Source organism: Mus caroli, chromosome 10 (assembly GCF_900094665.2).
Source record: "Mus caroli chromosome 10, CAROLI_EIJ_v1.1, whole genome shotgun sequence".
Lineage (NCBI taxonomy): Eukaryota > Metazoa > Chordata > Mammalia > Rodentia > Muridae > Mus > Mus caroli.
The window spans coordinates 69537857-69550420 of record NC_034579.1 but is presented as its reverse complement, the minus strand read 5'-3'; the positions used below and the strand labels follow the sequence as shown (position 1 = coordinate 69550420).

The window sequence follows — 12564 nt, the reverse complement described above, 5'->3', positions numbered from 1 at the left end:
AGACTGAACTTTGAGCATATTCATTCACGGGCTAAGCTCCCGCAGGCCACGTGTCAGCTTGTTCTACCTTCAGAGCCTCAGGAAATGCAATTTGCCTTTGCCCTCCATGTTATTTTCTCTGAGGCACACCCCATCGCTTTCCTAACCTAAGCTCTTGCTACACACTGGGACAGTACCCTGCCATGTTACTGGTCACTGCCGCAGCACGTGTGCCAGGCTCTTGGAAAAACTGAAACTGGGAATAGCGAAACTCGACCCATTGAGAGGAGAATGGTTGTTTAGCCCCTCCCGTCAGCCAATGGTACCAGAATGCCTAGGTGTGGTCCTTTCTGCTCCGCTTCACAGCTCAGAATGGACAGGCTGAGAGGGTTGCCCAGGGACAGTGCTAGCTGGAGTTTGGAGGAGCAGTCTACTTCCCTAGCCTGGGTCACTTCCCTTCTCTCAGTCATGGCTGCCCACTTGCTCACCCTGGGAACTTGAGCCAGGCAGACCTCCGGGGACACTGCTGACCAAAAGCATGTGTGCAGAGACCTCCCCCCAACCCCAAGTGTGAGTGGTCATGGCAGCAACTGATGCCGCCCAGAGTGGGCACTGGTGACTCAAAGGAAACATGCCGGGGCAGCAGCTAACACTACTTTGTTGTAAAGTGGGGACCAACGCCCAGGAAGATCCTGGGTAGGGCTTATTGGCTGGTATGTAGGAGAACATGCTGGTGGTGTAAGAAGAGCGAGCTGTGGGAAGGCCCCTGAGATCCTATCGTGGTGCTTCTGTGGGGAGTGGCATTGGTGGGCACTGTGCAGAGTCTGCGACCTCACTCTCCTTTCTTGGCAGGGGACTTTGTGCAGCTGCCTGTGCCTATCATCCAGCAGCTCTATCACTGGGACTGTGGCCTGGCCTGCTCCAGGATGGTGCTTCGGTGAGCAGCCACACCTGCTGTGCATGGCTCAGGGATGAAACAGGAAGTAACCAGGATGGCAGCCAGCATCTGCATGGGTTGGCTTTGTTTGAACCCTAGAAGAGGCCCAGCTTCCATTCAGGCCCTGTCATATTTGAAATACGAACAAAGGGTGGGTCAGGCTGCCCAAGTGTGTTCACTCAGGTGATGCCTGGGAGCTTGGGGTGGACAAAGAAGTCCCAGGTGTTCAGGTTGGGTAGCTGGTGCATCTCCACTCCTCGGATATCAGCCCACTGGGATACTGCATAAATATAAGGACCTTGATAGTTTGAGCCAGAAAGGACTGGTACCTTGTTACCTTCGGCAAGAGTTTTTAACTGGTTGTCTGGAGGCCCAGATCAGTTCTCCTTTGTGTATCTTACATACTATGGTTCTGGGAAAGCTAGACCTTAACAGAGTATCTCGTGCCTGCAGTTTTGAAAACCACTTCCATGATCCAAAGAGTTTCATCTCCGATATGCAGTCAGTGAGGCCAGAGAGAGCAGCAACTTCCCCAGGTTCACTTAGTCCATAAGAGATGCAAAATCCAAGATCCAGGCCCTTCGCTCTGGGGGCCAGACAGCATCCCAGGCTGCCTGAGCCCTGAAAGCCTCAGGTTGTACTCAAGTCCATGGATCACTCCATGGGGATTCATGATAAAGGATTAGAAGTGCAAGCAGTGACTGTGGCACTCATGGGAGGAGGGAGTGGCTTGGTCTAGCTTCACTTCAAAAACAAGCTAACCCCTTTGCCCCTTGCCCTCAGGTACCTGGGCCAGCTCAATGATGGGGAGTTTGAAAACGCCCTGCAGGAGTTGCAGCTGACCAGGAGCATCTGGACCATCGACCTGGCCTACCTGATGCGCCACTTTGGTGTGAGACACCGCTTCTGTACCCAGACTCTGGGTGTTGACAAGGGTTACAAAAACCAGGTGAGCAGCTGGCCACTGGGTGGGCCTTTGAGGATAGCCAGTTATCTCAGCTGCAGGAGGGAGTGGTCAAAGCCTGGGCACTCGAGTACATGCACAGGGGTACAGACACCGGTGGCGGTGGCAGACAGACAACAGACAGGTGGCTCTGAGGTCTGGCCTGTGTGGGGCATATACACGCTCAGTCCTGACTTCTGTCTGCCTTTCTGCATCTTTCTCCATTGTAGGGCAGGGCAGGTCGAAGGCAGCAGAGCACGCTGATCACGTGACTACTGTTGCCTTGTTTTCTTCCTTCTCATCAGGGTAATTGGCATTCTGGGAGAAGAACACGTTATTAGCTGTCTGTCTGCTTTTCTGCCTTCCTCTGTTTTCCTCTCTAGAAAACTAAAGCCATCGCGATGGCGGTGCCAACACACCACTTTGTTCCGATCTCTCTCGTAAAGCCAGATCCAGGCTTACCTGCCCTTGAGGCGATCTTGCCCCGGTGCCAAGGCTTGGCAGAGTAGCCTCTGCTGGCCTCGTTGGCAGAGCTGCTATCACATGGTGGCCAGTGGCAGTCAGCCTAATTCTTGTTTGAACCTTCCATGCCAGGTAAAGAAGGCTACTAAATCTTAAGACAGAAAAGGGGACCTGGGAACAGAATGTCTTTGGCCTGCCTCCTAGGTCTCTCTCTGGTCACATGAGGCCCCAGCACCAAGCAGAGTGTGTTCTGTGAATCACACTTGGCTACACTGGGCCGTGGCTGAGCCTTCCTGGCGGGGGTTAGGAGGACAGCCTTGCCCGCCTTGCTCCTTTGCTTTAGGCTCCTGCTCCTCTCTACCAGAAAATGGTCAGTCCTTCTCTGGGAGCTACTCCGAATCTAACGCTTCCTCATCTCTTGAGCATCTTCTTCATGCCCCTGTGTAGTCCTATCCACTCCCCAGCCAGGGACAGACCTGGCTTTCTTTCTGGACATGCTGGGTAAAGCTGCCCGCCCATCGGTAGGGCTCCTGTATGTTCTTACTCCTATAAGACGGTGTTTGTTTCATTTAAATGAAGTGTGTGCATCCAGGGTAGGTGACTGCAGTCTGTCCTTCTCTCTTCAGTCCTTCTACAGGAAGCACTTTGACACAGAGGAGACCCGAGTGAACCAGCTGTTTGCACAGGCCAAGGCCTGCAAGGTGCAAGTGGAGAAATGGTGAGCCTTCCCACCCCACTTTCCTGGTCATAGTGACAAGGCAGGGAGCTCAGGGCCGAGAGCAGACAAGCCAAGTCCTTACGTCTTGTTGCACTGGGGAGTGGGTGCAAACTGGGGACATTGGTCTGGGAGATGGGAACAAGGCCACACTGGCACCCGCTGACCTCCCTCCTGCCCACAGCACAGTGAGTGTGCAGGACATCCAAGCACACCTGGCACAGGGCCACGTGGCCATTGTGTTGGTGAATTCCGGGGTGCTACACTGCGACCTGTGCTCCAGCCCTGTCAAGTACTGCTGCTTCACTCCCAGTGGCCACCGCTGCTTCTGCCGCACCCCCGACTACCAGGGCCACTTCATCGTCCTGCGTGGCTATAACAGGGCTACCGGCTGCATCTTCTATAACAACCCAGCCTATGCTGACCGTGAGTGCCAGGGGCAGGTGGGCCAGGGTGGCTGGTATTCACTGTCCTCTATGCCCAGACCTTACAACTGTCCCTTAGGCCCAGATCTCATGGCTTTCTCCCTTTCAAGCTGGTAGGCCGATGTCTGTCTCCAAAGCCCCTGCTCCTCCTGGGGTCCTGTCATCAGGGCTTGCCCCTCAGGCCATGCAGACAAAACCAGCTGCTGTCCTGACCGCCAGCTACCTCTCCTCCCACACTACCAGGTTCTGTCTACTGCTCAGCTCCCCACCTTGATAACTTACGTTCCACGGGCCTATCTCCTGGGCTTCACAGGCTAGCCAGCACACAAGCTGCAGAGCCTGGCTAGACGTGTTGTAGACTATCCACTGTCCTCACTGACGACCCTGGTCTGGAGGAGGACTCCTCTGAGCAGACCAGGGCACATGTCCTGGAACACACTCTTTTCTTCCCTTCGGGCCTTGTTTTCTCTATCTGCTAACCTGGGAAGGAGTCAAAAGAAAGACTTACCTGGAGAAGGCCAGAATGGGCACGAAAGGTTCCCTAGGGGAGCTAAGAGGTGACAAGGCAGGTAGAACCCAGACCCCATCCAGTCCCCCTGAGTACCAGCAGTGCGTATTTACCCCACCCACTGATCTGTCTCTGTTCTTTCCCGCCCATGCAGGGATGTGCAGCACCAGCATCAGTAACTTTGAGGAGGCCAGAACTAGCTACGGCACAGATGAGGACATCCTCTTTGTCTACCTGGACAGCTGACAGCAGGAGCCTGGCATGCCAGGTCCTCAGACCCTATGTTCTATCTCAGCCAGGCCCACTCAGGATGCCCACGCCCAGGGCAGCAGGTGCTGGGGTTCAGAATTGTAGCCTCAGCCTGTTTGACAAAGCTCTTGGGAACTCTGTGACTGCTTTGCCCACCAGTGTCATCATGCCATTTGCCTAAACACCTTGTAGTTGCTGGAGACAACTCAAGAGCATCTAAGGGGAGTATCTCTCACAACCCTAAATTCTGCCTCCAGCTGTGCCCAGTGAAAGACCTCAAGTCTGCCTCCAGCCATGCCCGAGGCAGGAACCCTGGAAGAGAAGCGTGTTTGGGAAGAGCACATGCAGATCCAGGCCTGTGGCTAGGCCACGCTCAGCCCCATAGTGGGTGGCAGCACTGCTCTCTCCTGTCTCCTACGGACTCAGGTCTCTGGGACTGCTCACTAGGCCTTGTAATCACGCAGCGTAAGCATACCTCACAGCCACTCTGAGGCTCTCTGACCCCTGAGATGCTGAGGCCTTCTTAGCCTCTAGGTACAGTCTGTACAATGGAAAGCTTTTAGGAGTGGGCAGGGCTGAATGGATGGGAGCTGAAGAGAATATCTTAGGAACAAGGAGTTGACAAGAGACTCCCCAGAGAGCCCCTGCGTCCATAAGGCCTCCTGATACCAGCTTGGCTTCCCACAGCAAGCTCTAACTCTGGGAGCCTTTTGAAGATGGGTGCTAGAGGGGCCGTGCCCCTAAAACAGCAGGCAGCTTCCCACCCACCCTGGTGTGTACACCAGGAGCGTTTGCACAGAATACTGGGTGTCTTCTGTCTTGAAGAAAGGCAGTGTCCCCGAGTCACACAGCACAGCAGGTAGCATCAACTAGAGCTAGTTAATGTGTGTTGTTTTGCTCTTGGGAGCGAGACTTCAGTTTCCAATGTGTGGGGAGTTAGACCATAATAGATACAGGTACTTTGAAACCACTAACCCTTCTTTACACGGGGCACATAGGCCAGTCCGAGTTCTTTCTTAACAAGATGGCTGTTCTGGCCTGGCCAGCAGTCTGCATGCTGAAGCTGCACCAAAGACAAGCGAATGGGTCATTTCTAAAGAGACCAGGGAGCCCACTCCTCATGGGCTCTCCGTGGTGAAGAATAAAGGGTACCCCAATGGCCTCTCACCATCACTGTCCTCCAGGGGCCTTGGACTTTTAGTACTCAAGGCATGGCGTGGCAGTAGCTGCTTCCCCTACCACTAGCTGCCCCCTCATGGTCGTCTGGGGGACAGAGGTGGTCTGTGTTTACAAGGGCAGTCAAGACCAGTCACCCATATTATTCATCAATGTTAGACGAAGCCTTGAGCTGAAGGAGGTGCTGTCGGCTAGGCAGCTACTCTGGGTTTCAGAGAGTAGTATTGGTTTCATTCTGGTCTCATTTCCATTGCCTTAATGCTGGGTGGTCAGGGCCCCAAGGAACTCTGGATCTAAGCTCAGGAGTACCACATAGCAGCTATGGGTATGGGTGTCCTCCTCTAGGAGGCCCTGGTGTAACTGTGAGACTAAGTGATAGGAAGAAGTAAAGCCTTCACAGCGAGTGGATGGGATGAGGTGTGACACCCCCCTCCCCTCGGGAGTGCTCGTGGGAAGTGGCCTCCACCGAAGGTAGTCATCTTCATCCTCTAGGACATTTAAAACATACTCAGTCCCTGGACCCAGATGATGGCTTCTCAGGGCAAGTCATAAGTTATCGGGTCCAGTTGTCTGGAAGAATAACAAGAAAGCTGCTGCCTTCGAGATCACCTGCCTGAGGCGGGGCACGAGGCACACTGTGCTATACTGCATGAGCCATGAATTGGGCTAGAGGAAGCCTTGTCATCAGATACTGACCATAGCATGTGACACTCAGACTTCTCAGCTCCTGTGCAGCCCAGTGTAGGCTCTGAGGCCACATGGATACTCTAGATGGTTCTGATCACTCTAGCCACCGGAGGACGAAAGGGATCTTGCATAGCAGAGGATTTTATACACAAATATATTTTGTTTGTAATGAGCCATTCTCAATAAATATTCTCAGTGTACAGTGGTAGCACCCTTTGTCCTGCCGTCATGAAAGCCCTATTAGCCTGCAGAGTTCCTGTCTCCCCAAATTGTTGGCTTGACTGCTTGGAACCAGGTCCTTGGAATGCTGTATCTAGTTTTAGCTGGGACTGGAATTTCATTTTCTGCCTTTGAGGCCTCAACCAGGCCTTGATGCTGGACAAGGCCAGGATAGACAGCACCTACATATTTCAGAACTCAGACCGGCTCTTAAAGAAGATAGGATACTTGGTTGAGTTGAGGGAGATAGTGTGTCTATAAGAAAAAAGCCAGGGGGTACAGTGGGGGACACGAACCTTTCTGTTTCCTTTGCCCCAGCATGTAGCCGATAACAGGTCTCCTGGGCTTTTGATATAACACTGACACCTTCACCAGAGGAGGTGACTGATAGATAATCTCAGACAAAATTCAGTTTTTCCAGGCTGAGTGAGAGATTCATCAACCCATTTCCTTCCAGAAGTTACAGGCAAGCTATCTATCCACCCACCCACCCCACCCCAGCCCAGCCATTCTACCACCATCAGAAAAAAAAAAAAAAAAAAAAAAAAAAAAGGAGACCTGGAATCTTCTTGGACTACCACGCCTCATTGTCCTGTTGGGTCCTTTGTACAGCCTTCTATATAGTTAGCACCTTTTGAGCAATGTTCAGACAACATTGTCCTGTACTGAAAGTGTCTAGCAAACTGTGAGTCACTCTCCCTGAGGGTCCGGCAATCCCAACACTCTCGTTAAAAAGCTGTTAAGGCTCTGTAGTTGGTAATTTTGCTGATTGGAGCATCTGACAGAGGGAAGCTAGAGGTGCCTCAGAACATGTGGGACTCACTGTGTCTGTGACACAGTGACCAGGTAGTCATCTGCCAAAGCTGGCTGACTGTATTCCTCTTAAAAAGATTTATTTTTATTTTATATATAGGATTCTGTTGGCATGTATGTCTACATCGGATGTGTGCTATACTCAAAGAGGCAGAAGAGGGCATCACACTTTCTTTTTTTCTTCTTTTTCTTTTCTTTTCTTTTTTTTCTTTCTTCAAGACAGGATTTCTCTGTGTAGCCCTGGCTGTCCTGGAATTCACTCTGTAGACCAGGCTGGCCTCAGACTCAGAGATCTGCCTGCCTCTACCTTCTAAGTTCTGGGATTAAAGCTGTGTGCCACCCCTGCCCGGCTCCTCAGACTTTCTAGAACAGGAGTTCCAGGTGGTTGTGAGCCACCATAAGGGTTCTGGGAGCTGACCTTGAATCCTCTGGAAGAGCAACTTATGCCCTTAACTCCTGGGTCAACTCTCCAGCCCTGGTTAATAATTAAAATGAAGTCCATAGCTAGATATGGTGACACATGCTGGTAGTCTCAGTACTGAGGCTGAGGCAAGAGGGTTGTGAGTTCAAAGGCCAGCCTTAAAGATGATTCTTGAAAGCCGCGGGAGTAAAATGGAAGTGGGCCATTCACACATAGCTCCCTGGGGCCAGGTGGTATCTAAGCTTTACATGGAAAAAAAAAATGGGCAGCTAGCCTTTTTCGGGAGAACACAGCCATACTTAAAACAAAGGCATAGGCTCCAAGGAGGCCTTAACATAGTTTCTGCTGCTTTACAGACAGCTTGACTAAACTGAAGCTGTGCTGGTGTCCACCAGCTGTGGTTGTTTACTTAGAGGCTGCCACACCAAACAGAAAGTGGGTGAGTCACTGCCCTCTGGCAGAACCTGCCAATAATCTGGACATAGTATTCTACCTCATTGACTTCCTCTTCCCCTGAATCTCAGGCTGTGGCCAGTGGCCCAGTTTGGTCTGCCACTTAGAAAAAACCTCAACTTGTATTTAAATTTATTTTTATTTTATCTTTAAATTTTTAAAAAAGTTTTATATGTATGGGTGTTTTGCCTGCCATGTATGTCTGTGCCCCATTTGTGTGCTTGCTGACTGGTGAATAGAAATGTCAGGTTTCCTGAAACTGGAGTTAGAGATGGTTGTAAGCAGCCATGTGGTTGCAGGGAATCGAGCTCTGGTCCTCTGGAAGTGCAGCCAGTGCTCTTAACCACTGAGCTGTCTCTCCAGCACTCCCAACTGGCATTTAAAGACACATCTGTTTGGGTCTGTGAATTGGGCAATCTGTGGCTGTGATGGGTAAATACATATTGCCCATTCTAAGAACCCGTTTTCCTTTGAACCAATTGGAATGAGGCTGTTGACCTAGTCAGTATGACCCAGATCCTATTTATCACTGTGTTGAACATGGTAATACATCCGTTTTGTGAGCTGAACATACCAGGAATGACAGCCGCCAATCAGAGATGGCCACAGTAGGCCAGGCTTGTGATTAGCCAGTTCTCATACCAGCAAAGAGTTCACCTTGTACAAAGCACAGCCCAAAACTTCTCCAATGTAGTCAGTTACTCTTGGCTCCCACTCAAAGGTTTCTGTTTTGTGGGATAGAGGATATAAAAGCACCAAGTAGAATGTCCACCTGAGATATATGATACTTCCCATATGCAGAATCCACGGGAGGACTGGCCCTCTTTTCTTTTGGTGATGAAGGAGATTACAAAGCAAAGAGGGTGTAGTCACGGTCTCTGACCACTATTGACACTTTTCCATATTATTGGATTCCAGTTTGATCAGCCAGCTCTGGTGGAACCACAAGGGCTACTGAACAGATTCGCCATCTAAGTTTGGCTTTCTGAGCCTTTTGTAGTCTGCCAGCAGTGACCTTTTGTCACAGAAGTCACCCAACAGTGGCTAACAATCACGGTACCCACACTTCCTGCCACCTGTAAGCATCTGGCACTGTGGAATACTAGAAAGGCTTCCTCAAAAATCAACTGAAAAATGTGTTTGACTTTCTCAACGCAGAACGGTTTACTGGAAATCCTGGGATCCTGTGATGTTGGCAGTCTAGATTGGGAGAGAGATATCAGACCTGGTCTTCCATCCATGCTTGGGGATCCTGGTTTCACAGGCATGTATTTAGCCATTCACACAGAATCTATCAACCTCAGTTCTTTAAAAGATTATCGTACAAATAAGCCCCATAAACCTAGCTCTTCAGGGTTCCGGAATGTTCATGCTTTTTAATATGGTGAATTCTGTTTCCTGAAATCTAGCCTGAAGATAGTCTCTGAAGGAAAGAACAGAAACACGGCAGGTTTAGCCTTTAAAATGTGTGCACTTGCATTTTTGGTCACAATACTACAAAAGCGTGACTAGTGAGTACTTTTGAAATAGGAGAATGATCCAGTAAGGGACTAGCCACATGTGAGACGCACAAGTTGTAGAAATAGCTTTGCAACCAACGTTTTATGGTAAAGGGAAATGCTCATTATATCATGAAACAGTGGATGGCAGCATTTTAGACATATGGATCCAATTCCATTAAAGTAGGCATCAAAGGTATAAAGGGCTGGAGAGATGGCTCAGTGGTTAAGAGCACCAACTGCTCTTCCAGAGGTCCTGAGTTCAATTCCCAGCAACCACATGGTGGCTCACAACCACCTGTAATGGGATCAAATGCCCTCTTCTGGTGTGTCTGAAGAGAGCTACAGTGTACTCACATAAAATAAATAAATAAATCTTTTTTAAAAATATATTTTTTAAAAGTTTGAACAGATTTATGTCAAAACATTAGTTATGGGTTATTCTACCTGTTTCCTCAGGCTGTGCACCAAGCACTGAAAGAGTCAGAGCAGAGGCCCAGCTCTCAGCTCACAGACACTGTACCACAAGACCCTTGGCTCATCCTGGACCAGTGGGTGACCAGGAAGGCTTTCCCCAGGAGGCAGCTATCCAAGTGGGCAGGTGCTAGCCCTTGGTCCTGGACCATGGATGCTCTGTGGCGTGAGCATATGGATGAAGGAAGGATGGCAAGCCTGGACCAGCTTCCCTCCACCTTGGAGACAGGACTACAGCTCTGGCTCCAGTTTTTGGAGGGAAGAAGGCAATACAAACTATATGTTTCCCTGTGTCTCCCTCAAAAACCTGTCTCCTGTGACTTAAAGTGATTTCAGGACGGGGGTGCCGTCTCCAATGATAAAAGAACTGTAAAGTGGCTTTGCTTGACAACTTCCTCCTCAAAAGAATTGTGCTAAGCTGGGTATGGTGGCCTTTGATCCCACCTGTTGGGAGGCAGCGTCAGATGAATCTCTAAGTTTGAGGCTAGCCTGGTCTACATAACAAATTCCAGGCCTGCCAGGGTTACACACTAAGACTCTGTTTTCAAATTTAAAAAAGAAAACAAAGGGGGGGGGGACTGGAGAGATGGCTCAGCAGATAAGAGCATCAACTGCTCTTCTGGAGGTCATGAGTTCAAATCCCAGCAGCCATCTGGTGGCTCACAGCCATCTGTAATGAGAAACAAGTAATAAAGAACCTATGGGCTGAGCGAACAGGGCCAGAGCAAGTGGGGCTGGAGCAAGAGGAAGAACGTGAAGGGGGAAAATAAAATTTAAAAAAAAAATAAAATTAGCTGTGGTAAAATATATTGTCAACCTGATGTAAGTTTGGTCTAACTCTATCTACAAAATTGATTTGTTTGGCCCAAAGCAGGCTCCAGAACTAACTGTACCCTAGCTTGACATGTAAACAAACTTAACCTGGTCTGAGGCTAAATACCCTGGTAAACAGGCAACCAGCCAAGGATCTGCCAACTGCTGTGGTCAAGCGCCAACCAATCATGAGTTGCCAACTAATTAGATCATGCTCAAAGAAGCAAATGGCTAATCACACTATGACCATAGATGGCAAAAGCTGGCTGCAGCCAGTTAGGTTACTTTTTAGGAAAGGGTCTTTGCCCCACTCCCCAACACACACACACACACACACGTGTACCATGTGTATATATAATATGATTATGATATAGGGATTTCAGAACCAGCTGACACTTCCCATGTAGCCAGGCTGGCTTCGAACTTAAAGCACTGCCTGCCTCAGCCTCCTGAGTGCTGAAATTAAAGGTAGGAGCCACCATTCCTGGCCTTTTTTTTTTTTTTTTTTTTAAGATTTTAATTTTATGTGTATGAGTGTCTTGCCTCATGTATGTCTACGGTCCACATGCAAGCAGGGCCTGTAAAAGTCAAAGAAGGAATTGGATCCCCTGGAACCAGAGTTACATGGTTGTTATCCACTATGCGGGTGCTGGCAACCCAACGCTGGTCCTCTTCAAGAGTAGCCAGTGCTCTCAACTGCTGCTCCATCTCTCCAGTTCATAGCCATCTTATTATTTTTTTTAAAGGCATGCATCACCACTGCCCTTTTTTTTTTTAGATTTATTTATTTATTTACTTATTTATTTATAAGTACACTGTAGCTGTCTTCAGACATACCAGAAGAGAGCATCAGATCTCATTGCAGATGGTTGTGAGCCACCATGTGGTTGCTGTTAATTGGACTCAGGACCTCCGGAAGAGCAGCCAGTGCTCTTAACTGCTGAGCAGTCTCTCTACCCCCCCACCCCATCTTAATTTTTAGAGAACATCTCTTGCTGTACTTTGAGTCTATCAGTCAGCTAGATGGTCTGGCCAGTAAGCTCCAGGAGACCTCCTGTCTGCTTCCCCAGCATGGACACTTCAGGTGTGTCACACCGGTGCTGGAGGGTCTTACTGCTGGAGGGTCTCACTGGAGTCCTCGTGTCCGCATAATAAGCTTTGCTAATAACCAGCTTTGGTGATCTTTTTGAAGAACGAACTACTGGTATCATTGATCTCCTCTCCTGAGGGTGTATGTGCACGTGGAGGCCAGAGGTCAGCTGTCATCTCACAGGGTACCTTCCACCCACATCCCCTTGTTTTTGAGACAAATTCTTTTCCTGGTCTGGGAATCACTGAATAGGTTAGGTTAGGCTGGCTGACCAGAAAGACCCAGGGACCTTACTATCTCCCCATAGACGGAAATGGATCTAGCATACACTCAAGTTCCAGAGCCACTGTTTCTGAAGCACAGAAGGATTAAGGACAGACAGTGTAAACATGATGAGGCAGATCCATTGGACTTTGTCAGCCAAGGTGCTATCTAGCGACACCTATCACTGACATGGGTTGTTTATGTAATCTCGTTGCTGGTCAATGAGGCTGTCTTCTCTGATAAGAACAGGAAGGGTGGAACTATGAAGTACTATAGTAGTATAAAATTTAGTAAATCCTGTGGTGGCACATTCCTGCCCCAAAGTTCTGGATTCCTGAATTACACACACACACACACACACACACACACACACACACACACACACACACACACAGCCTTTATATATTTTGATATGCCTAGAATAATTCAATGGCTGG

The 12564-nt window shown here is 49.4% G+C and overlaps 1 protein-coding gene across 1 annotated transcript in view; it reads left to right on the top strand.

The window, feature by feature from the left end:
- The window catches only part of Gucd1 (guanylyl cyclase domain containing 1), a 10834-nt gene extending 4545 nt beyond the window's left edge, over positions 1-6289 (top strand). The window contains exons 2-6 of the mRNA XM_021173806.1: positions 832-916; positions 1700-1865; positions 2948-3039; positions 3221-3462; positions 4124-6289. Of these exons, the coding sequence (XP_021029465.1) occupies positions 832-916; positions 1700-1865; positions 2948-3039; positions 3221-3462; positions 4124-4215 (677 nt within the window). The 3' untranslated portion in view covers positions 4216-6289. The remainder of the gene's footprint in view (positions 1-831; positions 917-1699; positions 1866-2947; positions 3040-3220; positions 3463-4123) is intronic.
- Positions 6290-12564: the final 6275 nt, after the last annotated feature.